Below are 25,160 nucleotides of genomic sequence, written 5' to 3'. Positions count from 1 at the left end.
GCAAGAAACATGGACCCAGGTTCCTATTCATGTAAATGGTTATAGAACCTTTTTTACTCCAGCTGTGGGAGGCCACTTCGGAAGGGCTAAGGGTGGTTTGATCACGTTTGTCTCAAACCAACTCAAAATTAAACAAGCTCACTGTAATTTACAATCTAATTACTTCCAGCTCATAATCTTAAGAAATTTTAAAGGAGGAAAGGTGATGATTATTAACTTTTATAATAATGTCCCGAGGGATGAAATTGTGGTTGCAATGAAGCAATTAAAGGATGAACTTCAGTTAGAGGTCGATAAAAACGACAAAGAATTGGTAATTTTATGGGGGGGTGATTTTAATTGCCAACTCTGTACAAAAGGGAGTCGGGGCCTATGTGGATTAATGACAGACAGAGATACGCATCTTACCCACTTTGATCACACCCTGATGGGAGATTTGCTTAATGAATTATTATTCATGCTCGATCTAGGGTTTGTTAACGAGATGGCCCTAAAACCCATCCCCTTTGCCCCGACCTTCGTTGGTAGAGGATTGGAGTCAACCATAGACTTTATTTTGTCTTCCAGTAATCTTGGTCATAGAGTAGTGGGGGTTACAGACATCAAATTGCCCATAAGTGACCATCTTCCCCAATGCCTTAAGGTAGCAGCTTTGTTCCCAGACCCATCTACGGCCGCGCCACCTTTAGGGGCAGTGGTTGATGTTGTCCTTGGGAAACAAAATGGGTACACACTTAATTGGAGCAAAGTAATCCCCGCAACCCTCTTTAAGGAACTCTGGGAAGGGTGTTCTAATAGTTTTTTGATTTGTTTGGGCGACAACTCTAAGAGTGAGCAAATAATTGAGCATTTTTCTATAATTGCAGCAAGTATAAAAAGTAGCCTAATGGTGAAGGCGAAATGTAGGGCCAAAGGATCTAAAAAATGCACTAGGGCCCTGAAAAACCTAAAACAGGCAGTACATAGAAGCCCCAGGGATAAAAGTGAAGTAAGAGTTTGTAGGTCTGCGTATAATCAGGCCCTGAAACTAAGGAAATCTGCGCTAAATAAGGAAGCATTAGACTCACTTTGCGCGGCCTCAAAAACAAAAAATCCCGCTGTATTCTGGAAGGTAATTAATACCCCTTTCCCATATGAAACTCATACGGCGCGAATTGAGATCGCAATAAATGAAGATAATTGGGTAGATCATTTTTCTGATCTTTATAAGGCCCAGGATGACAACCATGGCGGAGATCCCCCTTTCAGACCGGATTCACATCCAAATTTGAATTTGGTAGTGACTCTGGAAGAGGTACTGCTTGCCTTGAGGGCTACTAAAGGTGGCAAGGCAGCCGGGCCTGATGGGATTCCTGCGGACCTATTTAAAGCAAATACCGAAATCTGGGGCCCAATGTTGGTTCAACTTTTTAATGCGGCTCTATCTGAGGGTTTAAAAGAATCTTGGTTTAAATCCATCATCGTCCCAATTTACAAGAAGGGGGATAGAAACAACTGTGCCTGTTACAGGCCGATCTCCCTTCTTGATTCATCAATAAAAATTTTGGGACGCATAGTGTTGGCAAGACTCCAAAGTTGGGCGGAGGAAAACGAAATCATGAGCGACTTGCAATTTGGTTTCCAAAAAGGGATTGGCACAATCGAGCAAGGTTTAAATTTAATGTTACTGCAGCATAAATATATAAGGATAAAATCAGAACGCCTGTATCTAACTTTTGTAGATCTTTCATCTGCGTTCGACTGCGTATCACACACCAAATTGTGGGCAATAATGAAAGGATTGGGTGTGGATAATATTATAATTTGTTTTTTAAGGGATCTTTATAGAGGAGCCACAGCTTCTGTTCGCTACGGTAGGGGGGGGCGAATGCCCCAGACAATTCAGCATGGGCCGGGGAGTGCGACAAGGTTGCGTTCTAGCACCTTTTTTATTTCTTCTTTATATTAATGGGCTTGAGTGTCACCTGCTGCATGAGTGCGGAGATATGCCCAGGGTGGGGAGGAGGGCAGTCCCTGCACTCATGTATGCAGATGACGCCGTACTCATGGCTCGTACTCCCCGGGCACTACAAAAACTAGTAGTTAGTTTTGAGAATTTTATGCTGAACTTAGACTTACGAGTAAACTGTAGCAAAACCTTTACTATGAACTGTGGCACTAAATTAGGTAAACCCATGAAGCGGATGTTTTTAAACAACGTGCCGTTAGATAATACCCCAACCTTTTCTTATTTGGGTATTTTATTCCATGAGTTAGGTTCTTGGACAAGTGCCATTAAGGCTAGAACACTTTTATTTATGAAAACGATCATGGCCTTAAAGAATTTTGTCAGAAAATTGGGCATGAAGCCGATAAAAGAAATGTTAACTATATATAGAGCAACATGTATATCTGTTGCCACCTATGGTTCAGGCTTGTGGGGGTATGCAAATGTTGATCCAATCCAGGTGGTGGAAAATAAATTTCTGAGGGAAGTCCTGGCTGTTCCACAATGTGCAGCAACCTATAACTGCCATGCAGAACTCGGCCAACCTTACATAACAGACATCATCAAAATTCAACCTATCCTACTGTGGCACAGGGTATGGACCACAAACGAATGTGTTATGAACCGGGCCTTGTTACAGGACATCCTCAGTCTGGATCACGTGCATAGAGTGGAATGGCTGGGATATGTAAAGTGTTTCCTGTCTGAGATTGGATGCTACTCTTACTATCTGGATCCATCCTCATTGGGTAGCATTCCCAGGAAGACACTAAAAACCCTCTGCCTGGACCATCTTGAGGCTAAGAGGAAGAGAACTGAAATCTTGAAACAATCGGTACATTCCCATCTTCCTACTCTCTGTGAGATTAACTCTGTACAGCCATATTTATCCCTGCCCATGTCAAACTACGATCGTTTTCTTTTAACCCGTTTTAGATTTTGTATGTTTTTTAGACTGGTGTCCTTCCCTAATATGAACTCATGGAATCGTATGTTGCCCACTTGTCCATGTGATGGGCTGTCAATTCAGTCAGACATCCATATTTTATTTTTCTGCAGACTCTATGGTGCCCATCGTAGAAAAATTATTATCCCTTTTTTAAAAGAAATGAATTTAACTAGATGCTGCCCAGCTTTTTTAGAGTTACAGAGATTGGATATGGTTTTAACTGTAACTGTGGTCTTAAACTTTTTAAAAAGTGTTTTTAAATCACGAAAACAAATGATAACTGAAATGGCTTAAATCTTAGTTCATTGTGTAACTGTCTACTTGATCTCCCTCTTTCCAATAATAATTATGAGCTGTATTTATTGTAATTAATGTAATTTGTTTGTATGTTTGTTACTTTTATGGTTATATGTTTTAACCGAATAAAGTTCTTTGAACTGAACTGAACTGTATGTGTGCGTGTGTGTGTGTGCGCTCGTGCGTGTCTCTGTGTGTGTGCTCGTGTGTGCGTGCTTGTGCGAAAAGCTGTGGCTGTGTGTGTGTATGCGAGAAGTGCATGAGGCACAAACTGTAGAGGGTCGCGTGTAAAACTGAAACTGACATGCTGTTCACAGTTGACGCGCGCGAGACCTAATCCAAGTCGAAGATCTGCGCGTTCAGATCTCTTGTCTCTTGTCTGTTCCCCTTGAGTCCTTGAAAGCTGACATGACTGCAATAAGTCTCGCAGCGACGGATCGCTTTCGCGATCCGGTTCGCAGGTGCGAGACCTAAAAAGGTGCACATGTTAAGCAGAGTATGGGGTTATCTTGTCCTTTTAATGTTCTAATGTCTGAGGTGAGTGAGAGGAAGGTTTTGCAGCAAGTCATTCGTCAAGAGCCCGGAGACTTCGGTTTTCCTGAAATAGAAGGATTTCCATTTTACAAATTGCAAATGCTCTTAAAATTAAGTATAGTCTTTTTCCATGGCATTACGTTAATGGCAAGTGTGGCAACGTGTGGAAATAAGTGTGTAGTCGAAATTACACCAGCAAAGAGAAAAGTTCACAGACATTCAGAGATTAATATTTGTAATCAACCATACTGCAGCCTAAAAGCAACATTGCTAATGTCTGTTTACATGAATATTATAGTACATTCTGCTGGAATATGTTGGCCTTTGTATGCAGGAAAACGATAGGGGAGGCTCATAAAAATCACCAAACTCAGCAAATACTAAAGAAAGATAAAACAAAATTGTTTGGGAGAACCAAGATCAAGACAACCCAGAACTCCACAACACTATATTTTTTAGAAATTCACCAAAAGGCTACATGTCATCAGTAACTAAAGCTTCAATAGGCATTAGATGTTTTAATTATATTACCTATCAAGATTGACAATTTATAGAATGCATAACACATGATGTTCCAAATCCATACTGGCCCATTCAGTGTACAACTAGGCAAATAGGAGTCAGTCGCTTAGAATTTCATACATCTGCCCCAACATGTAATATTTTAAGAACTGAGTCTCTGGTGTATATGTTTTCACATTCTTTAATCTACACCTTCCTAATCAGAATTTTAAGACTACACAGGTGTAGGCTACAAATAAAGAACATAATTCACCAAAGTCTTGCATTACCTTAGTTTATTCTGTTGGATTGCCTCAATATTCAGAAAAGACACAATAGAGCAGGGAAGAGCTAAAGGGAACAATGTTATTTTACATTCCATAGATTTGTCCCTTTCCAGAGCTTGGTATGTTCTAATGGCTTCCTAAGCAACAGTGACAAAAAATAATCTAAAAGAAAACTTCCCAAAGCATGGGCACTTTATAAAACTTCTACATACATAAATACAATTATCCTGATTGACCAAAACACGTTGGAAGTTACTTTGCATGTTTACAGATGAGCATGCAAGTTTATTATGAAGAACTATCAGGAGAGATTGACTAAAATTGTTTACTGTGTAGGAAGTGCAGTAATAATGAAACATCAACTTACGCAGGTTGTGCAAGGCAGCCTGGAGCTATTACATTTTTAGAGGTGTCATCGATATGGAGTGCTGTGAGTTCCACCATGTTAACTGCTACATCAATTGTATGGCCTGGAAGCCTGGGGAGCGTATGAATAATTTTCTCCACAAGACTGTCTCCATGATGACCAACAGCTCCTAAATAATAACAAAATAAACATTAGAAAAGATACAAATAGCATCAATCTTGGATAACAGACTGTCATCTATTGTCATACAAGGTCAACTCAATTACAACATAGTCCATACACTCATAGGATAATCCAGCTGTGTGTGGTCATATAAATAATAATTTCAGATAAGCAGGTTAAAATATTTCTCCTCACTACTCAACATAGAGGTCTCAATGAATTACACCTCTCAACTACATTATATGAGGCAAAATCTCTTTCTGAAGCTTATTATTCTCACTCCGTCTCATTTGTACACTGTACAGACTATTTCCACTGAAATTATTAGGTTAAATTATGAAGCTTCAGCCTTGTAGCAAGGGAAATTCTAGAGCAGTTGATTGATATAGGACGATGACCCAAAACAATGAATCAGTAATTGAAAGAATCGAAGTCACAATAACCCACATCCCATTCCAGAAACTATTCTTTACGTCAATAACAGAGGTGATAATTTGTATTATGCACGATCTGCAGAACAGTTATTACTACTACTTATACATCTGTAAAGAATGCATAATTTTCCTAAAGCTGCTGGAAAAAACGTCACTTGCATTCTGAATAAGCATCCTCTATGCTGTAGGTTCTTGAAAGGACATGTGTTATTTAAAGACCCATGGAAACTGTCTTTGTTAATGGGTCTTACAGGCGATTTGTTTTCACAGTTTTGATCAATAAGGTTTAAAGAATGTTAATTAAATGTAGATTTGACAAACGTGTATTATGGAGTCCTTGCTGTGTATTGTAGCTTAGAACATTACACAGCTGGAAAACACAGTGGGACAAGATTCAAGGCTATTTGTCTGATCAGCCTGGGCACCGCTATCTTTTAAATAATTTTTCTATTTACGAGAAAACTTTTTTATTGCTTCCATTTCCTTGGATTGAGCAAATGAACATTTTCCACCAGATATCAACACTGAGGCTCTACCAATTGATTGATCGTAGGGTGCAACTTGCCGGATTTTCTGAAAGCGAAAATGATAGGGAAAAGCCACCATTTGATATCCACTGGTTTGATTATGCTTGGGAGCACTCATAACTTGTGCTACACTGGAATACCATTTAGAACACTCTAATGGTATGGGAAGTTAGTCATCAAAGACACATTTACATTGTATCCTTACCAATCACCATGCCCTTCCTATACACTGCATCTACCTCTTGGCCACCCAGCTATCCACCGCTGGGGCATTTTCATGGCCTCCTGGCACTTTGAGAGATGTATTCCTTTGTTTGGTTAAGAAGATTCTGTGTTGGGGTGGGTGGGTGGGATGTGGATAATTCCACTGGTTTGAGGGGTATAAGTGGGTGGTGGGTTTCAACTGTTTTCTTGTTATTATGTTTTTGAGGTGAAAGCATGTCTGCACTCTACCTGTTGGTGGCCTCCTACTATGCCTAGAATACCTATAATGCCAAACAACAGCAAATGTTAAAATCTCCTACCTAGCAATGATCACTCTTAGTAGAAACATCCATAGGCCAAACGACCAATGCAAGGCTCGATTAGCGTTTGCCTACCTCCATCTGTACCTCATTGAAATCTGCTATTTGCAGAACCTTCACTTGACTAGTTGCTCACATCCCAGGCCGCATGCCAGCTGGCACGCCGAATCCCACACGGCAGCCTATACTAACTATGCACTGGGATAGCCATTCTCATCCGCAAAGGCCTTCAATGGCAAACAGATATGCCCATATGCTACTAAGAGGGCAGGCATGTGGTTCTTCGCTGCATGTTCATTGGCTGCTCATTTAGCCTGGCCTCTGTATATGGACCCAATGTATACTGTCCAGACATTTACATTGAACTCTGGCAACAGATCCGAAATGTTAGGCAGACAGCTATCTTGTGCGTGTGTGTTTGCGTGTGTGTGTGTGGGGGGGGATTTTAATGTAGTGCTGGGCCATTCCCTTGAGAGGTCCAGTGATACCAGAAGATGGCACCTGCATGCAGCACCTCATATACACCTCTTAATGAATAACCATGGGCAAATTGATCTGTGGAGACACCGGCACCCCCTAGACAGAGAGGGAAACTGCAGGCGAGCCACACAACACATGGTCCAGAATAGAATTTTAGCTGGCCACCAAATCTGTGGTCCCCTAGCTGCGGTCAATAGATCCCCTCCCCCGGACACTCTCGGACCATGCACCGGTGCTTCTTGAGCTGGCTCTCCCTATGTGCATGCTCAGGGCACACACCTGGCGCAAATGCCCTGCGAGACCCCCTATTTCGTGATGAGGTCCACTCCAGCACTCTGGAATATTTCTCCCACAATTCTCAGTCAGGAACCTCCGCTTCTACACTACGGGAGGTATTCAGGGCAGTTATTCGGGGTGTAAGCATAGCCAAGCAGGCTGGGGTGCTGCGAGCGATACAAGCTGAATTGGCTAAACTCGAGTTGCAAATTTGCGCTCGAGCTAGACTTCTTTATGTGGTGAAGGTGGCATCCTACCCTCGATTAGGCAGAAGGTCAACGAATACCATGAGGAGGTTGCTTGGGAAATGCACATATAAGCAAGGACTAGGTGGTGCGACGATATGGAAAGAAGGACAGTGCAGAACAGGTGCTGGCTAGAATTCTTCGCCGGCCCTGGGCTAGTGACTATGTCAAGGAACCCTTGACGACCAGCAAACCTTGCACTCTAACACGGAGGGCCTCGAACATAGAATGACTACCTTTTACACTGATCTCTATAGCTCTACGATACCTAACGAACCAATACACACCGCTGAGGTCATAGTTCAGACAATCCAAAGTATATCTGGCGATAGGGCTATGGGATTGGACGCCTTGACTGTTGTCTTCTATAAGGATTATGCCCAAATCCTTGCCCCGTACCTCTTGGCTGTCTACGATGACGCTCTCCAGCTGGAACACCTCCCCCCTAAGATGCGGGAGGCGTTGATCTTTACCATATGAAACCGGGGAAGCCCTCTAATTTGTGCAATTCCTAGCGTCCCTTGTCCATTAACATGGATAATAAGATCCGAGCCAAACTGCTTGCAACTCGATTGAGGTCTCTTTTGCCCGACATTGTATACCCTTAACTTGCGCACAATGTTCGCACTCATGTACTCCTTTGATCCCCAGCTGCAGCAGTATTGCTTGACGCCACCAAGATGTTCGATTCCCTGGAGAGGCACTTTTTACTGCCATTGCTGTGGAGAATGGGCTTCAGTCCACGTTTTATTAATTGGATTAAATTCCTCTAAGAGTCACCATGTACCAGGCTGCGCATTAATGATGCAGTCACTGCCCCTTTCCCAATTTCTAGGGGAACCAGGCATGGGTGTCCCCTCTCACCTCTGCTCTTTGCCATAGTTATGGAGCCCTTGGGGCTCTGCCAGCTGCAACACTACTCTGATAGGGGCCTTGCATTTCAAAATCGGAGTATTCTAGTCTCCATGTACGCGAATAATGTTACTCTACATCTGTGGAATCATCACATCAACATATCCCCTGTATTACGCAAGTTTATTCATTTTGGTGGCCTCACTGGCATTCATATAAAACTGGTGAGAGTCTCCTCTTCTCCTTCACTTCCGAGACAGGTTCACCTCCGAATACCCACCCATTATTTGAGACTAGGACTCAGCAGAAACATTGTTGACTTGGAGGGCTAATTATGATAGGGGGGCCCGAATACCGACTTAGATTAAACTGCCACTTTCTTCGGAAGGGCAAATAGCATTGTCTAGGTGGTTATCCTCACAAAATCTTTATATTTATATATCAACATTCCCATACTGTTCCCAACCTATTTCTTTCAGAAACTCTGCACATATTTTCTCACAATGGCCTGGGCTAGCAAACAGCCGAGGATCTCTTTGGACAACCTGTACCTCCCTTTGAGCAGGATGGCCTCTGCGCCCCAGACATGGCGCCATACTGCTCTTGAGCACAGGCATACTTTGCGTCTTACTGGATCCCCACGACCCTTCCAGCTATAATAAGAAATTGACGCGGATGGTGCAGCCCACTGGCGAAGGTGCTCTTCTGGCTGGCCCGTGGGCTGAAATTGATACAATCGCTTGTATGATCTGAGTGCCTGTCTGGGCGTGGGACAGACTTTGCCTTCATGCCCACTTAAACAATCTGTACTCGCCCAGCACCCTTCTGAGAGGTTACCAACTGCTCCCAAAACACACACAGACGAAGGAGTTTGTCGACAATTAGCCTGCCGGAGGCTTTCTACATTGGGCGATCTATATCTGGAGGGGCAATTTCTCTCAGTGCAATGTATTCATCACATCCCACAGCACACTCTGCTTGACATTTTCACCTATTTCAGGCTCCGGGCGGCGCTTTGCACCGAGTATAGTACATTATTCTCAGACCCTTCTTTATTCCTTGCACTTGACTTAATCTTGGCCATTACATCTTCCGGAAAAAGGATTAAAACAACTATAAACTACTGTACAGGACTAGTCACCCTATGTACCCCTAGAGACCGCCTTGGCTGAGAAGTTGATTTAGATCCCTCACTACTTGTCGCACAATGGAAATACTGCTGTGAACTGGGTAAACAGCAAAACACACAAGGTGATGGACGGAATGTTGCACATTGGCAAAACATTCACCCCCAGTAACAGATCTGGGTTTAATCCATCATTATTTTGCTCACCACGCCACCCCAGTTTAGACATGGCCATTTGCAAATCAGTCTTGATCCTGTGCCTCATGGGAACAGTCCAGCCCGAACTGCCAAGCCATGTCTTCCCTGGACCGGAATCAAGCATCCTAGGACCGGTTTCTGGCTATCAACCGTCATCAGTAGAAAGTGTGGTCGTTTGATCACAAAGGGCGCGCTCATTCAACTTGAAACCAAGGTGGTTTCTTCTCAAAACAACGGTTTAAATGTTCATATGTAAAGGCTTTTACGCAATATTTAGTTCATAGCCATTGTATGATGAACAAAATCTTTTTGAAGTTTACATCATTTCCAGTAAACGATTAATTAAATTCATGAATATTTCACATCGTTACATTATGCCCAATGCATTTCGGGTTGTAAACAAAAACCTTCATCAGGGGCCTGTAGAAAACGAAAAACATACAAGACCTTAGCATTCAAAAGAAACCTTGGTGTTCAATAGACAGTTATGTGCTATTACGTTCTAGTACGTACATCTAATTTGTTGTTTCACACTGCATTAATTCAAGCAAACCAAACGTTACATGATAGTTGGAAGTCTAGTGCACAAATACAATAAAGCAAAGTACGGTGAAGCAGTTCCTAAAGCCTGAAGGAATAATACAACATGCGGTCGTTAAAGAGGGAGGGATAGCATGCAAGATAACTTACAGTTTGTGGCGAGCGTGAAGTACGCGGCATGCAATTCAAACGCGGAAGCGAAGGAATAATGAATCACCCTATCGGGTCCGTTCTTATTAGTATGTGACTAGGTCACGTGGTCACAGGTTCGTGAAAGAGTTCGAAAGTTGTTAAAAGGTGCCGAAAACAAGGTTAAACAGACTGTTCTGCAATAAAACAGAAAGATAATAGAAGAGGAAAAAGAAGGGTTAGGGGTTTTACAATGTTGACGTGAAAGTCAATCGCGTGTATCGTGTGCGCTAGATCACGTGGTATCGTTAGTGAGATGCGGATTGGTGTGTAGTTCCGATCATGTGGTGGGACTTACAGGGGGATGATAGATCCAAAATATAGATAGATATGATAGAAATACGTGCTTAGTGAAGGCGAAGTGAAAGGGGGATTATTAGCATAGTTATCGTGCGAATGAAAGTGACATAATAGTATGTCTTTTAAATATGCTGAAAAACGTAAATTGAAGGAAATTATGTTAGGGAATAAGATTCAAATATTTATAATTCAAAAATTTCAAATATTTACAGGGGGGTTAGAGTCATCCTTAGAAGTCAAATGTTGCGTTATATAAATTATAGAAAACAAGACATTTCGATTCTGTCGTTAATTCCAGTTGGTTGCAGAGTATTAAGCTTTTTAATCCAAAAAAATTCAGCTTGCAAGCGTTGTTTGATGGGGTCTATATCACAGCGTTGCGGCAGTATCTAGAGTATAGTAAATTTCAGTTGAGCAATTTGATGGTTACAGTTCAGCCAATGAGTGGCTAGTGCTGATTTCATATTCTTAGTCCGAATATTGCTCGTGTTCTGATATTCTTACCTTGATTTTTCGTTCTGTTTGCCCTACATATATTTTGCCACACGGGCATTTAATAGCATAGATGACGTTTTTGGAGTCACAAGTGCCTGTGTACATAAGGTTAATTTTGTGTCCTTGGGTTGGATGCATGAACGTTTTGCCAGTTATTACATTATTGCAATGTATGCAGTTTAAGCATTTGTTCGTTCCTTTGTGTTGTGAAATAGTTGGTTTTTTAGTGTTCAGAATTTCTTTTAAGTTTTGTGATCTCCTATAGGCAAAGGTTATGCGATCGCTGTAGAGATTTTGTAGATCTGGTTCTGATTTTATTAATGGCCAATGTCGATTGATGATTTTTTAAATTTTCTTAGTATCTGTAGAGAATTTCAGCACACATACTGTTTTTTGGTCATTCATCTTTTGAGCAGTTGCCAGTAAATTTTCTCTTGGAAGTTTTGCTACTTTTTTCATGGATTCATTAAGGATCTCTTTGGGATAACCTCTTGTGAGGTATTGTTGTTGTTGTTCAATTAATGAATTCTCAAGTGTCTGTATATCCGAAGTAATTCGTTTCAATCGGATGAATTGCGATGTTGGTAGATGGTTTTTTAAGGTTTCTGGGTGAAAACTTTGATATAATAGACAAGAGTTGCGATCTGTGCCTTTTTTGAATACTTGAGTTTGTATTTGCTGGTTGATGATCTTGATTTGTACGTCCAGAAATGCTATAGTATTGTTGTTGACAGTGTGAGTGAATTTGATTCTGGGGTTCAATTGATTTAGGGTATGTATATGTATGTTGGTCAGTAGTTGTTCTTTGTCTCCCTTCCAAATTAGGAATAGGTCATCGTTGTATCTTTTGAATGTTATCAAGTTTTCAGTCCAGTTGGCATTGTTCAGGATGTGAACGTGTTCAAATTTTGTCATATACAGGTTCGCGTATGAGGGGGCCCCCCCAAAACCCATTGAGGTTCCATTACATTGATTGTAAAAAGTGTTTTGCCATTCAAAGTAGCTGTGGTACAGTGCGAAGTGCATCAATTCAAGCAGAAAGACTTTATTAGCTTCACAATTTTCTTCTCTTAGTAGATTCCACTCTAATGCTTCAAGACCTTCGTTATGTGGGATTGAGGTGTAGAGTGATACCACATCAGCCGTCATCAGCCAGGATAGCTTGACTCCAGTGGCGTAATGAGCACGGGACCCACATCTGGGCAAACCCTTCCCACATAGGGCGAACAGCAAAACATACATGGTGATGGACGGAATGTTGAACATTGGCAAAACATTCACCCCCAGTCACAGATCTGGGTTTAATCCATCGTTATTTTGCTCACCACGCCACCCCAGTTCAGACATGGCCATATGCAAATCAGTCTTGAACTGGGTAAGGCACTCTCCTAATTACAGACTGTGCTTGGTCCACATTAAATTTCGCCACAGAATGTAACGCAATCTTGTGCAGATGCATCTCATGGTCCTCGCGACGGATGTGCATCGTCGCAGACGTGGGCAAGACAATGCAACATTTCCCAACCTGGCATGGGAATACCCAATGGTGGACCTGCTTTTGGACCTCGGTATATGAGGGTATAACTTTGATCATTAATTACGGTCCCCAAAACACCCCACTGGCAGCCATTATGAGGTATGTAAGAGATATCGCAAAGGGAGTGCGACGCCTAACAGCAATGCTATTACTCTTGGCGAAGCACAGAATCGAGATTCACAGAGTGCATCATTGTGAGGAAGAAGACTGCTGTCTTACCTTTAGGGTTTGTAACGGGAACGAACCTACAGTAATGCCGCAACTACCCAATGCATCTTGGGATTCGAAGGAACTGAGCGCAGGTTAGTTATCATCCCCGTGTACCATTTCTTCACAGAGAGCCACAATACTTAACCCGGAAGTTGATGGAGAAGAACCAGGAAGTAATCACGAGGAACCAATGAAAACGGGAGGAACTACGGAGGCGGTGTCGTGGACCATCGAGAGAGAGGACGGACAAGGAGAGAGAGAGGACGGACAAGGAGAGAGAGAAGACACAGAGCATCGAAGCAAACCTGGAGAGGGCACCGTGGAGTTCAAGACGGAAGCAGGACCTAAAGCATATCAGGAAGACGACGAGGCGGAGGACCGGTGGACCGAGGTGTGGTGGTATCCGCTGGAGGAGGCTGTAGAGCGGCCGCAACTCAGGAGAGTTGTGGCGGAGCCGGTGAGTGGGGCTGTCACCGGGGACTTGTAAGGGAACACGGGAGGCGTATGAAGGGGAGGCGGGTAGAAATAGGAGTGAGATAGGGGTATCTGGTTTGTACCCTTGAAGGTTTCACCTTGTTCGCTAGTTTAACCACTGACCCGGATAAGAGTAACATATCGGCTATAGTTGCATGTACAGGGCTGCACGTAGTTAGTGAAGCAATAACTAAGTACCCCCCCTTCCTTCTTTTTTGGTTTACTCTTCTGGCAAATATTCGACCACTGAAGCCCACTGAAGACGGTAGATTCATTCTTTATTTCCTTTCCGTATTCCTTTGATTATTTCCTTCCCTCCCTACCCCGAGCACATTCTCCTTGACTCAACCTCCCCTCACTTCCGGTGCGGTGACTGGTAAAGGTTTAAGCCCAAAATGTAACAGAGTAACTGACGGCTCCATTTATATCTCTCTTTCTATGAGCCTCCTGGGAGACCCCATACAGCCCGAAGAGGAGGAGCCGGGAGCATTTTCTATGTCAGCTCACCAACGAGTAATTCGGAAGAAGACCAAGAGGAGAGACACTCTGAATATTCCACTTACTGCGAATAAACCACATTCTTTTGGACCTTATATACAGCCTCCTCGCCTGTTTATCAAGCCTACGCTTCCACAATCATCCTGCGCCCCGAACAGACAGCCGGTTGTGGGTTGCGACGTACTGCCAAGAACACCGCACTGCATAATATGACTTTATGCCCCTGGGATCCCAACCAGTTATCTAGTCCCCCTTTGTCTCCTACCTGATGTACTACACAGCCTCAAGTTGAGCACCTGCCTATTCACAGGAGCTATTCCCCAGCAGCTACACGCCCTACTCCCAGTGCCCCCTCACACACTTGATTGGTCAAACCGTACATATCTTGTATTATGTCCTATGACTATCTGTAAGCCTGTTCTGTTGTACACCAACTTTTTGCATTAATGGGTATGTTTAGGGGATGCTAAGCTTATTCTTTTGCTGTACCTTTGCTATATGGATGTACCTTGTATGAGCTGAATTGCCTAATAAACCTAATAATAAGAAAACAGAAAGGTTTAAATTAATGGGTGCGAACAGATTTAAAAGTGTGCGTGTATATATATGTATATATATATATATATATATATATAATATATATATATATATATATATATATATATATATATATATATATATATATATATATATATATATATATATATATATATATATATATATATATATCCAGCTCGTGGGGGTTGTGTCCAAAAAGCGAGACGCACTCAGGTGTAAGGAGCTTTCCCCAATCGCTTTTATTGGTACAGGAAAGCGCGCTGACAGGTAAATTAAAAGCAGCTGACCTTGCAGACGTGTTTCGATAATCTCTCTTCCTCATAGGCTCTCAGGTCAGGACAGTATTAGAATACCACAATCACCAGTCGTTTGGCAACATCGTGTGCCCCAATGGGCAATAAGAATTAACACGTTAGCCTTCTGGGAAATGGAGTCCTTGATTAAAATCCTATATGGATATTGCCATCCTTACATGCTGAACAACGACTCTCCGTGAGCCCCTGGCAGCGCGTTCACCTTCAATCCATTCTTATACTCCACAGCTAGCGCTTTACTCCTCATGCGCTCCGTGGCCCCCCATAGATCCGGGACGGTGCGCCTCAGCGGCAGGACGGCCGCTAAAATATCCAGCTCGTGGGGGTTGTGTCCAAAAAGCGAGACACACTCAGGTGTAAGGAGCTTTCCCCAATCGCTTTCATTGGTACAGGAAAGCGCGCTGTCAGGTAAATTAAAAGCAGCTGACCTTGCCGACGCTTTTTGATAATCTCTCTTCCTCATAGGCTCTCAGGTCAGGACAGTATTAGAATCCCCCAATCACCAGTCGTTTGGCAACATCGTGTGCCCCAACATATATATATATATATATATATATATATATACACACACACATATACATACAGATAACGTCTTTTGTAGAGAATGATCATGCTCCATTGGTGGACATATTAAATGGCAGTAAAATAAATACATTTGGATACCCTGCCTGAGTTCATGTAGAGCACTTTTCAGGTGGTAAGAATGTGTAAGGGTGGATTGTCAGGGCGTCCATTATTAAACTACGACCAGAATAGTGAGTATCTTTAAAAGGACTAAGTGGAAGAGTACATAATAGGTTATATCGATGACACTGTTGTATGTGCAGAAATTATTTCATGGTGTAAAGAAAACAAGAAGGATAAAACTCTCAGGAAGGTAGAGAAATCCATTACTGTGCCAAGAGATAAGACACTAAGTGCGAGGTCACAGTATTTTGGAAAATCTAAGGTGAATTTTCCGTGGATGGAGATATTTGGAATAGAGGTAATATGCTAGCGCTGCCATTTTGTTTTAGATAAATAATTATGCATATGGCCCATTATGGCAATTTGGGCATGAATATTCCTAAGAGGAAATTCAGAAATAATTTAAGGTAGCCAGGACTTGATTAGGATGTAGAGAGGTTAGCTAAGGAGAGCATTCTGTGCAACGTAAGCCACAAACATTTGGTTACCCTGATGAAGGTTACAAAACCCTGACCGGATAGACCATGGCAGATGATCAGTGTCAGTTTTCTAGTTCCGTTTAGATATTGCAGAGTCAAGAGATATAACTTGTTGTTTGACAAAACACCTGGTAGGCTGCTCATGGCCTCTAAGCATTGCAGGTATACCATATTATCATTCAGAGCTCAGAAAACAGGCCAGTGTGTCCATGAACCTCTTCCAAAGTTACCTGGAAGAGGATGCCAATTAGGAGCAATAAACCCATTTTTGGTTCCTCTCACCTTTTCCAGTGCACGTGCAAAACAAACACACAAACACACATTCAGTATTAATGTTATCATAAACTTTTAATAGAAGCGTAATTAATCCCGAACCTATGCAGAATAATGGTGACAAATATTAGTTACAGTGGCATTACAAATAAGTAGATGTAAATATTATGAACATATCAGCAGTTTAATGAACAAATGTACTCAATGCTAGCATTTATACCTTTCGGTCTTTGAGAGCTCAAGGTATCTAATATGCACAGTTTTTAGGAAGACCATGACAGAATTTACCATTGACATGGGATACATTGTGTGAAAAATCTAATGGGAATTCTTGCATATATAGAAACACTGGGTCTAAATTAAACTATACCATATACGGACATATGAAAAATAAGCACAATATTATAATTTGCCTTCTGCCACAAGTGAATGGTGGTCACCAATGCAAACAGAATTGAAACACAAGAGGAACTGATCATTGATGGAGTGATTCTCACAGGCAAATATGTCTAGTTTAAGTGTGGCATGATAAAGGGGCATTTAAAGAAATAATAGTACCAAACATTTAAAGCCAGTCTTCGGCAATCCACTAAGCAATTGTAAAGTGGAGAGGTTCAACAAAGTGCTTGGGGATTGCATGCAAAGTGTATATACAAGTAAGGTGGATTGAGTGAAGGCTGTATATGAGTTGCTATGTTCTAACAGGATTACACCACATGCTGAGAGATATCTAGGTAGTGGCTTTTGTTTTTAGATAGTGAAGATGGTTGGAAGGAAGGGCGGTGTTGGTAAACTGTGGACAGAAGCCAAAGTAAGCAGAATGTAGGAGCTGATAGGGTAAGTGTGACATGAATTTAAGCATAAAGCAGTAGGTTGGATATTTATTAATGATCCAGATTTGTTTGAAAAATGGTTACCCAGGTTCAGAAAACACATGCAAGAAGTTAAGGGGAAGGGAATGAGTGGGAGGTGGGAGAGAAAGGGCGAGAGAGAAAGGCAGAGAGAGGGAGGGAGAGAGAGAGAGAGAGACTGAGATTCTCTCTCGGGTCATTAATAATGGAACATGTACATTTTGTTTTTCTAGGTAGCAGACGGTATTAAAGTGAAAGAGCAGTCAATTATGTTTGGAGAGAATTTGAAGAGAAGAGGTACATGGCAGCTCGAGTAATAAGACTACAGCCTAAATGGCTTTTTTCCCAGTTTGTTTTGATTTTGTTCTTATGTTGCAAATTCTTGGACCTCAGTGTGACAGGGGAGATATAAGAGCTATTGGCTTTGCCAATATGTTGTGTCTATGTTCTACACCAGTGTGGCCTCTGTTCAGCATGGCTAAAAGTTAGTGGGGTAAAGGAGAGTGGCGTGAAGTAGAGTGTCGTAAAGTGAAGTAGAGTGTTATTGAGTGGTGTGGTGTGGTGTGGCGCAGTGTAGAGCCGAGTGGTGTGAAGAATCGTAGGGAGTAGAGTGTTGTGGAGGGAGTAGAGTGTCGCAGAGGAGAAGGGCATAGAGCGGAGCAGAGCAGAGTGTCATAGAGTGGTGTAGAATGTGTTAATGTGGAAGAGCTTAGAGTGGAGTAAAGCCGAGTGGAGTAAAGCCGAGTGGAGTAAAGCCGAGTGGAGTAAAGCCGAGTGGAGTAAAGCCGAGTGGAGTAAAGCCGAGTGGAGTAAAGCCGAGTGGAGTAAAGCCGAGGGGAGTAAAGCCGAGGGGAGTAAAGCCGAGGGGAGTAAAGCCGAGGGGAGTAAAGCCGAGGGGAGTAAAGCCGAGGGGAGTAAAGCCGAGGGGAGTAAAGCCGAGGGGAGTAAAGCCGAGGGGAGTAAAGCCGAGGGGAGTAAAGCCGAGTGGAGTAAAGCCGAGTGGAGTAAAGCCGAGAGGAGTAAAGCCGAGAGGAGTAAAGCCGAGAGGAGTAAAGCCGAGTGGAGTAAAGCCGAGTGGAGTAAAGCCGAGTGGAGTAAAGTTGAGTGGAGTAAAGTTGAGTGGAGTAAAGTGGAGTGGAGTAAAGTGGAGTGGAGTAAAGTTTCAGACTGGAGAGGAGTGTCGTAGAGAGGAGTGTCGTAGAGAGGAGTGTCGTAGAGAGGAGTGTCGTAGAGAGGAGTGTCGTAGAGAGGAGTGGCAATGAGCAGAGTGGCAATGAGCAGAGTGGCAATGAGCAGAGTGGCAATGAGCAGAGTGGCAATGAGCAGAGTGGCAATGAGCAGAGTGGCAATGAGCAGAGTGGCAATGAGCAGAGTGGCAATGAGCAGAGTGGCAATGAGCAGAGTGGCAATGAGCAGAGTATCAGAGCGGTGCAGAGTTTAATGGAGTAGAGCATCAGAGTGGAGTATCATAGAATGTAGTGTCAGAGTAGAGTGGAGTGGGCTTGAATGAAGTGGCGTTAAGTACAGTGGTGCAGAGTAGATTGGCGCAGAGTGTATCGGTTATCATTAAAGTGGTGTAGAGTGCAGTGACCTGGAGTAGAATGGTGTAGAGTGCAGTGGAGCAGAATAGATTAGAGTGACAGTGTGATGCAAAGTGTAGTGGCTTAGAGTTGACTGGTGCAGAGTAGAGTGCAGTGGCATATAGTGCAGTGCTGCAAAGTAGAATAGAGTTGGATAGAATGCAGTGACGTCGAGCACAATCGTGTAGAGTGTTGCATAGTACAGTGTCAGACTCCAGAGGTGTAGAGTAGGATAGACTGGCATAGAGTGAAGTCACAGAGCGCATTAGTGTAGAGTGGCATAGCGTGCAGTAGCCTAGAGTGCTGCAGCGTATTGTGGTGCAGAGTAGTCGGCTTGGAGTGCACTGGTTTTGAGTAAAGTGGTGTTTAGTGCATTGGCGTAGAGTGCAGTGGTTTAAAGTGAAGTGGCATATAGTGTAGTAGTCAAGTCAAATAACTTTATTCGGTTATTAGTAATAACAACCATAAAAGCATATTTCATCAGACATATATTAACTCATACAATCAAAAAAGTTTTAAAAGCAACATAGAACAAACAACTCACAAGCAGAATGTACTATAAAAATATAGAGGATACTATAAAAATGTAAAAAGTTATTATTAGCTAAGAATATATCTGTCAATGGCACTATTACCCCTCCATGCTTTTCCTAAGTTTAAGTGCTAATTTTAAAAAGCTGCATACAAATAAAGTGCAATCACAACTTAACAGCTGAAGGTAGTAGAGTGCGGGTCTGATTTGTGTAAAATTCGATTTTTTGAGGCAAGGTTTTTAGTATAGCCTCCGTGGTACAATATAGTAGGGGCAGATAAAGAAAAAGTGTTCCTGATCTTGCGGAGACTTTTCATCGCAGCCGCAAGCCGGCAACACTTGACCACGGTGGGTCCCCTTAGGCACGGCCAGTAATAGGTGAAATAAGTCCAGGCGAAACCTCGTCAGCAGGAAACGGTCGTAACCTGACATAGGCCATGACAAGTACGGTTCCATGAGCAAAGATGTTTTTAATAGCACATGTTTCCGTACACTTCCTTTCTTTAATTCGCCATCCTCCCGGGCTAAATACCTGGATGTAATAAAAACCTTCTTCACATTAGTAACATCCAATTTCGTAATGGATTCTGGGGTAGAAAAGAGTTCGGGGCGCCCTAATTCAGTGAAACAGTTACTTAAGTACTTTATCCAGGGGACATTAAGCCTATTTTCCCATGTTAATGCTTCCCTCAAAATTTGCTGGGTAAGAGGTAAATCACTGTTTAACCAGCAATTTAGCCAGCAAAGTAAGGGGTCAACAGCTATCTTGTCACATAGGTAAGGCATACCCAACTCTTCATGTACAGAAAAGTTTGCTGTTCCCCTTGGAACCCTCAATATCTGTTTTAGAAAGTTGTTTTCTACTACCTCCAGGGCTCCTAGTGAGGCATATCCCCATAACTCGCTGCCGTAGCATGCAGTAGCAACACTCTTGGCCTGGTAAAGTTGGAGCAGTGCAGCCACCGGGCTATTGCCCATTTTTCTTGCAAAGTCAAGTATTGCTGCGTTTGCCCGGGTTACCTCCCCCTTTTTCTTCTGTACTGCGGGTCCCCAGTTCAGTTGGTAGTCGAACAGGACTCCGAGATAAGAGAATGTTTTTGTTACTGGGATTTTTTCCCCGTTAACATTTAGGTAATTTGGCTTTTTATTACCTTGGCCAACCTTCATTGCGAAAGATTTTGAGTTGTTAATGCTCAGGTCTCGAGACTTCATAAAGGCAAGGAAGGAATTTAACAGTGTTTGAAGACCAATTGCAGTCCTGGATAACAGGACTGCGTCATCCGCATAAAGCAGAACCGGCAGTCCCTTCCGTCCGACATAAGGGTAATCTGCTCCTGTATTTAAAAGGTGCTCTTCCAAGTCATTTATATATAGGTTGAAGAGGAACGGGGCTAAAATGCACCCTTGCCGGACACCCCGATGCACTCCAAAGTCTCTTGTCACTTTTAGATCTTGTGTGTACCGGACATTTGCTCTCGTGTCAGAATGCATATCTGCTAACAAATTAATTAGGTTCTGCTCTACACCCATTTTAGCCATGGCGTCCCAGAGCCTTCCACGGCTTACACAGTCGAAAGCCGACGATAGGTCCATGAACGCCATGTGAATTGTACCTTGGCGGGCCATGGTGTATTTCCCTATGATCAAGTACAGGTTCAAACACTGAGTGACCGTAGAGTGACCGGGCCTAAAACCATACTGAACTGGGGATATTACTTTATTTTCATCTGCCCATGTAACTAGCGTGTTTAAGATTACTCCCCCCACTACTTTGACCACAGAGTTAATTAAAGATATTGGTCTATAGCAGAGGGGGCTATTACGGTCTCCTTTCTTAAACACGGGTACGATGGTGGAGACCCCCCACGACTTTGGGCAGCCAGAAACCACAGCCGCATTGAGTACAGCAGTGAGGACAGGCGCCCATAGCGATATGCAAGATTTAAAGAGGGCCGGAGGGAGGCCATCCGGCCCTGGGGCCTTGTTGCTTGTTAGCCCTTCGATTCCTTTCTCAACCTCATTAATTGAAAAAAGCAAAAAGTTCTCCTTAGGAGCAACAAAACTATGTTCTGCTTGAAACTCATTACTTTTAAAAATCGAACTAAAATGGTTATCCCACTCCTCCTCTGGGATGTTTGTACCAAGAACAGAATTACTTTGGTGGTCAAACAGGGGTTTATTTATAATTTCCCAAAACATGGCACTATTTCCCAAGGTTTTGGGATCTAAGAGGGTCTCCCAGACACTTTTCTTACCTCTTTCTTTCGTGTAGCAAGGAACTTTTTATACCTGGCACGCATGGCCTTAATGTGAACCGAGTCTCTGGGTTTTATTTTCAGGGCCATCTTGAGATCTCGGCTGGCTTTAGAGCAGGAGTTGTCAAACCATTTCGGGTTACCGCTAGCATTCCCTTTAACTGGCACCATTAACAATGACCCTACTGTTAGTGCAACACCCTCAAATGCAGCCAAGATTTGTTGCGATGATGATACTAGTGACACACAAAGAGAAAGTTCGGAACTGCACAAGTTATTAATAGGAGGTGTACAAATTTTCACAGTTCACCATTGTCCATTTTAGGCGACGCTTTCCATTTATACACTTTAAAGTCCCACGGGCTTCACGTGGCTTTCGCTGTTCAAAAACTCCCCCACCCAATTTGATGCAGATAGGGTTGTGGTCACTATGAATGTTCATTTGGATGGAGAAGTCCAAGACAGTATTGGCAAGATCAGCGGATAATAAAATGTGGTCTATGTATGACCCATTTGTATGGTCTTTATACGTGGGGACGGGGTGAAGGGTTTGTTCCGCCACCATAGTCATGGCTGTAATTAAGTTATTTTCGTTCATCAGGGTATTTAATTGTGTTCCACGCCGCGAATGATCGAAGTGAAAGCCTTTCAGGCTATTACATCCCAGTTGGTTGATAACAGTCACTCCTGGGTTTCCACAGGGATGGGTATTAAAATCACCTACGATCAGCATTTGACGAGGCAGATTTCCCGCGTTGTCTCTCAGAAAGTCACACAAGGGCAATAGGTTACACTCTCCATTCTGATTTACTGCATTATAAAAGTTGATCAGAGTAAGGGTGTTTTTGCCCCTCTTTAGCTCTAGAACTTGGAAATTTCTGTTTCCAGAATTTCGCTTAACTTTGTTACAGGTGAGTGCCAAATTAATGTAGGTTGCCAGGCCCCCCTTTGCTCTTCCACTATTCGATGGTTCTGCTGGAGTGAAAAAGCTTTGATACCCCTCAATATAAACATTTTTTTCCACCAGCCATGTTTCTTGGAGGCATATCACTGCATGTTGCTTGACAAAAGACAGCCAGGTAATGTCACAAGCTTTATCAGCCAGGCCTGCAATATTCCAGGAAACTAAGCTTGCACTACAGGGTATTAGTGAGCACAATATTTTGGTGTCTATATCCGTGTTTGCCTTTTCAGCTAGGTTAATGTACGATGGCTCTATACGTATGACTACCTGCTCTCCCGTGATGTTATAAGTTTGGTCTACATGAGTGGGAACAGGACTATGGGCGTTTAATAAGTTAATAGATCGATTTAGCCGGGCTAATGATGGTACGACCTCGGGTAGGGGTCCCATTTCTTGATCTGTGAGGTTGTTTAGTTCAGGTTTATCAACGGAAATAGATTTGTGCAACGCATTTGTGTTAATCTCATTACCTAGGCCTATATCATGTTGTGTATAGTCGGTGTAATCAGACAAAATTGATGTTCCAGGTAGTCAGTCAACCCCTTCCAGGCCTCCCTGTCCGTAAAAGGCGTCAAACCTATTTGAGATAGGGACACTGTACTGGTTGTTGAAATGAGTTGAGTAAGGATACTCGTGTTGATATAGGTGATGTGGGCCTTCCTGCGTCTCTAAACTACTCCCCCAGTCGTTAACAGGAGCACCTATACCCCATCTGTTTGTCGTTACATTCCACTCTGGCCTTGTAGAATTAGGGAATGTCTTGGGATATGTCATGCTTTGCTGTTTTCCACAAAAAATTCAAAAGTAAGTGGAACGATAGTACCACTCCTGCGTTGAGGGGGGAGTATATTTGACAGGACATTGGGGAGTACAGCCGAGCTGGAAAAGTTTAATATTATGCAATCTCCTTTGAACTTTTTTGGGCTGTTCCCTATCCAGGGTACCCTTCTAGCCATCTTTATCTCCCCTGCTAACTGTTGTTTCCCCCAGGGAGCCATCTGCATATTACCTGACAGCCAGTGCAAGGCCTTGCTTATCAGGGATGTTAAAGATTCTGATTGGCCAGGTGCCAGAGGAGGTACATTTGCCAGTACCAACACCAAGGTATGAGGGTAGTGTCACATTGGATGGCTGTAAATTGCCTCCAATGTAATGTAGGAAAAACAGAGGTTATGCTCTTTAGCAAGGCGAGTCTCCTCTGGTCCCCAGACTGGTGGCCATCAGATCTAGGCCCAGCACCTTCCTTAAAACCTCATGTTAAAAATCTAGGGGTGAAGTTGGACCAAAAACTGACTTTAAAGGAACATACTAATTACATTGCAGGGCTGTGTTTCCACACCATCGGCCTTCACAGACGTGTCTTCCCGTACCTTCCTGCCACCTACAGGAAGACACTTGTACAGGCCTTGGTAACTAGCCGCCTAGACTACTGCAACAGCCTGCTGACTCTAGCGAATGCAGATGCAGTGGGTCGTTTGCAGGTAGTCCAGAACACAGCGGCGAGACTGGTCATGAGTGTACCGGCCAGAACTCCCTCCAAGCCCTTGCTGGAAGAGCTGCATTGGCTCCCAATACGGCAGCGTATCAATTTTAAGATATGCTACACGGTCCACAAGTGCCTGTATGGGGCTAGCCCTAAATACTTATCACAATCTCTGGAGCTGTACCAACCTGGCCAGTCACTCCGCTCAAGTAACCAAGCTCTCTTAAAACCACCTGTAACAAAAAAATCCAGACAAGGAGACCGTGCATTTTCCTCGGTTGGTCCTGCCTTATGGAATAAACTCCCTATCGATGTCAGAATGACCACCAACCACCTGTACTTCAGAAAAGCACTAAAAACTCTCCTCTTCCAAGAAGCCTTTCGGCCCCTTTAACACCCTGTCTCGCATAACCTGTTGACTCTATGGCTGCCAAAGCGCGGAGATACCCTTACGGGATTGATTCCAGCGCGATATAAGAAATAAAATAAAAATAAATAAATAAGGGTGAGGCTTCTACTATGAATTGTAAGGAGTCTTTTTCTAAACCTGGTGTGGTCGTTACAGTTGGTCTTAGTAGGGAATCTTCTCTTGTCTCTGGCTGATTATGTTCTGTTACTGATACCTGTCCAGGGGGGATAGTCAGGGCCACATTTTCACCTCCCTCTGTCCCACTCACAGTGTGCTCTTTATTTGTGTGGGCTAGATTTGTGTTAGCCACCTCCTCCGCTATCTTTTTCTGGGCCCCACCCAATTTCTTTACTTCAGCCGTGAGTTTGTCTATTTTAGCCACCAGCGGTTTAATGATGGCCTTGATCTTACAGTCGATCATATCCGCTATCCTATTGAATAGCTCATCGTCCATGATTTGTTTGTCACTATCTTCCCCATACCCCCTACTTTTATCCCTCGTTGTCACTGGTGATGCAACCCTTTTTCTCCCTGGTCGTGACCCTCCGCGATTAGACTGGATTTTTCTACATGTTCTAACCGCCCGAATTACAGGCACAGGGATGGGAGGTTCCTCTACTATTGCGTCCACCTGGGTGGGAGACTCCTCTACTATAACATCAACCTGTGACTCGGGGTCAATTTCTTGATCAGTTTCTGGGTCAACCTCTAAAAGTACACTTTGATTAAAAGTTTCGCTATCACGAAGATCAGTGTCAGGGACTTCGCTGCCTACAGACTGAGATG

The 25,160-nt window shown here is 43.1% G+C and overlaps 1 protein-coding gene across 1 annotated transcript in view; it reads right to left on the bottom strand.

Moving 5' to 3' along the window:
- SCFD2 (sec1 family domain containing 2) overlaps positions 1-25,160 on the bottom strand; it is a 1,965,980-nt gene that overhangs the window by 1,848,592 nt on the left and 92,228 nt on the right. The window contains exon 2 of the mRNA XM_078678196.1: positions 4,923-5,091. Within this exon, the coding sequence (XP_078534322.1) occupies positions 4,923-5,091 (169 nt within the window). The remainder of the gene's footprint in view (positions 1-4,922; positions 5,092-25,160) is intronic.

Source organism: Lissotriton helveticus, chromosome 2_2 (genome assembly GCF_964261635.1).
Source record: "Lissotriton helveticus chromosome 2_2, aLisHel1.1, whole genome shotgun sequence".
Classification (NCBI taxonomy): Eukaryota; Metazoa; Chordata; class Amphibia; order Caudata; family Salamandridae; genus Lissotriton; species Lissotriton helveticus.
Note: the sequence above shows the minus strand (reverse complement) of the source record. Positions and strands in the feature narration are given on the sequence as shown.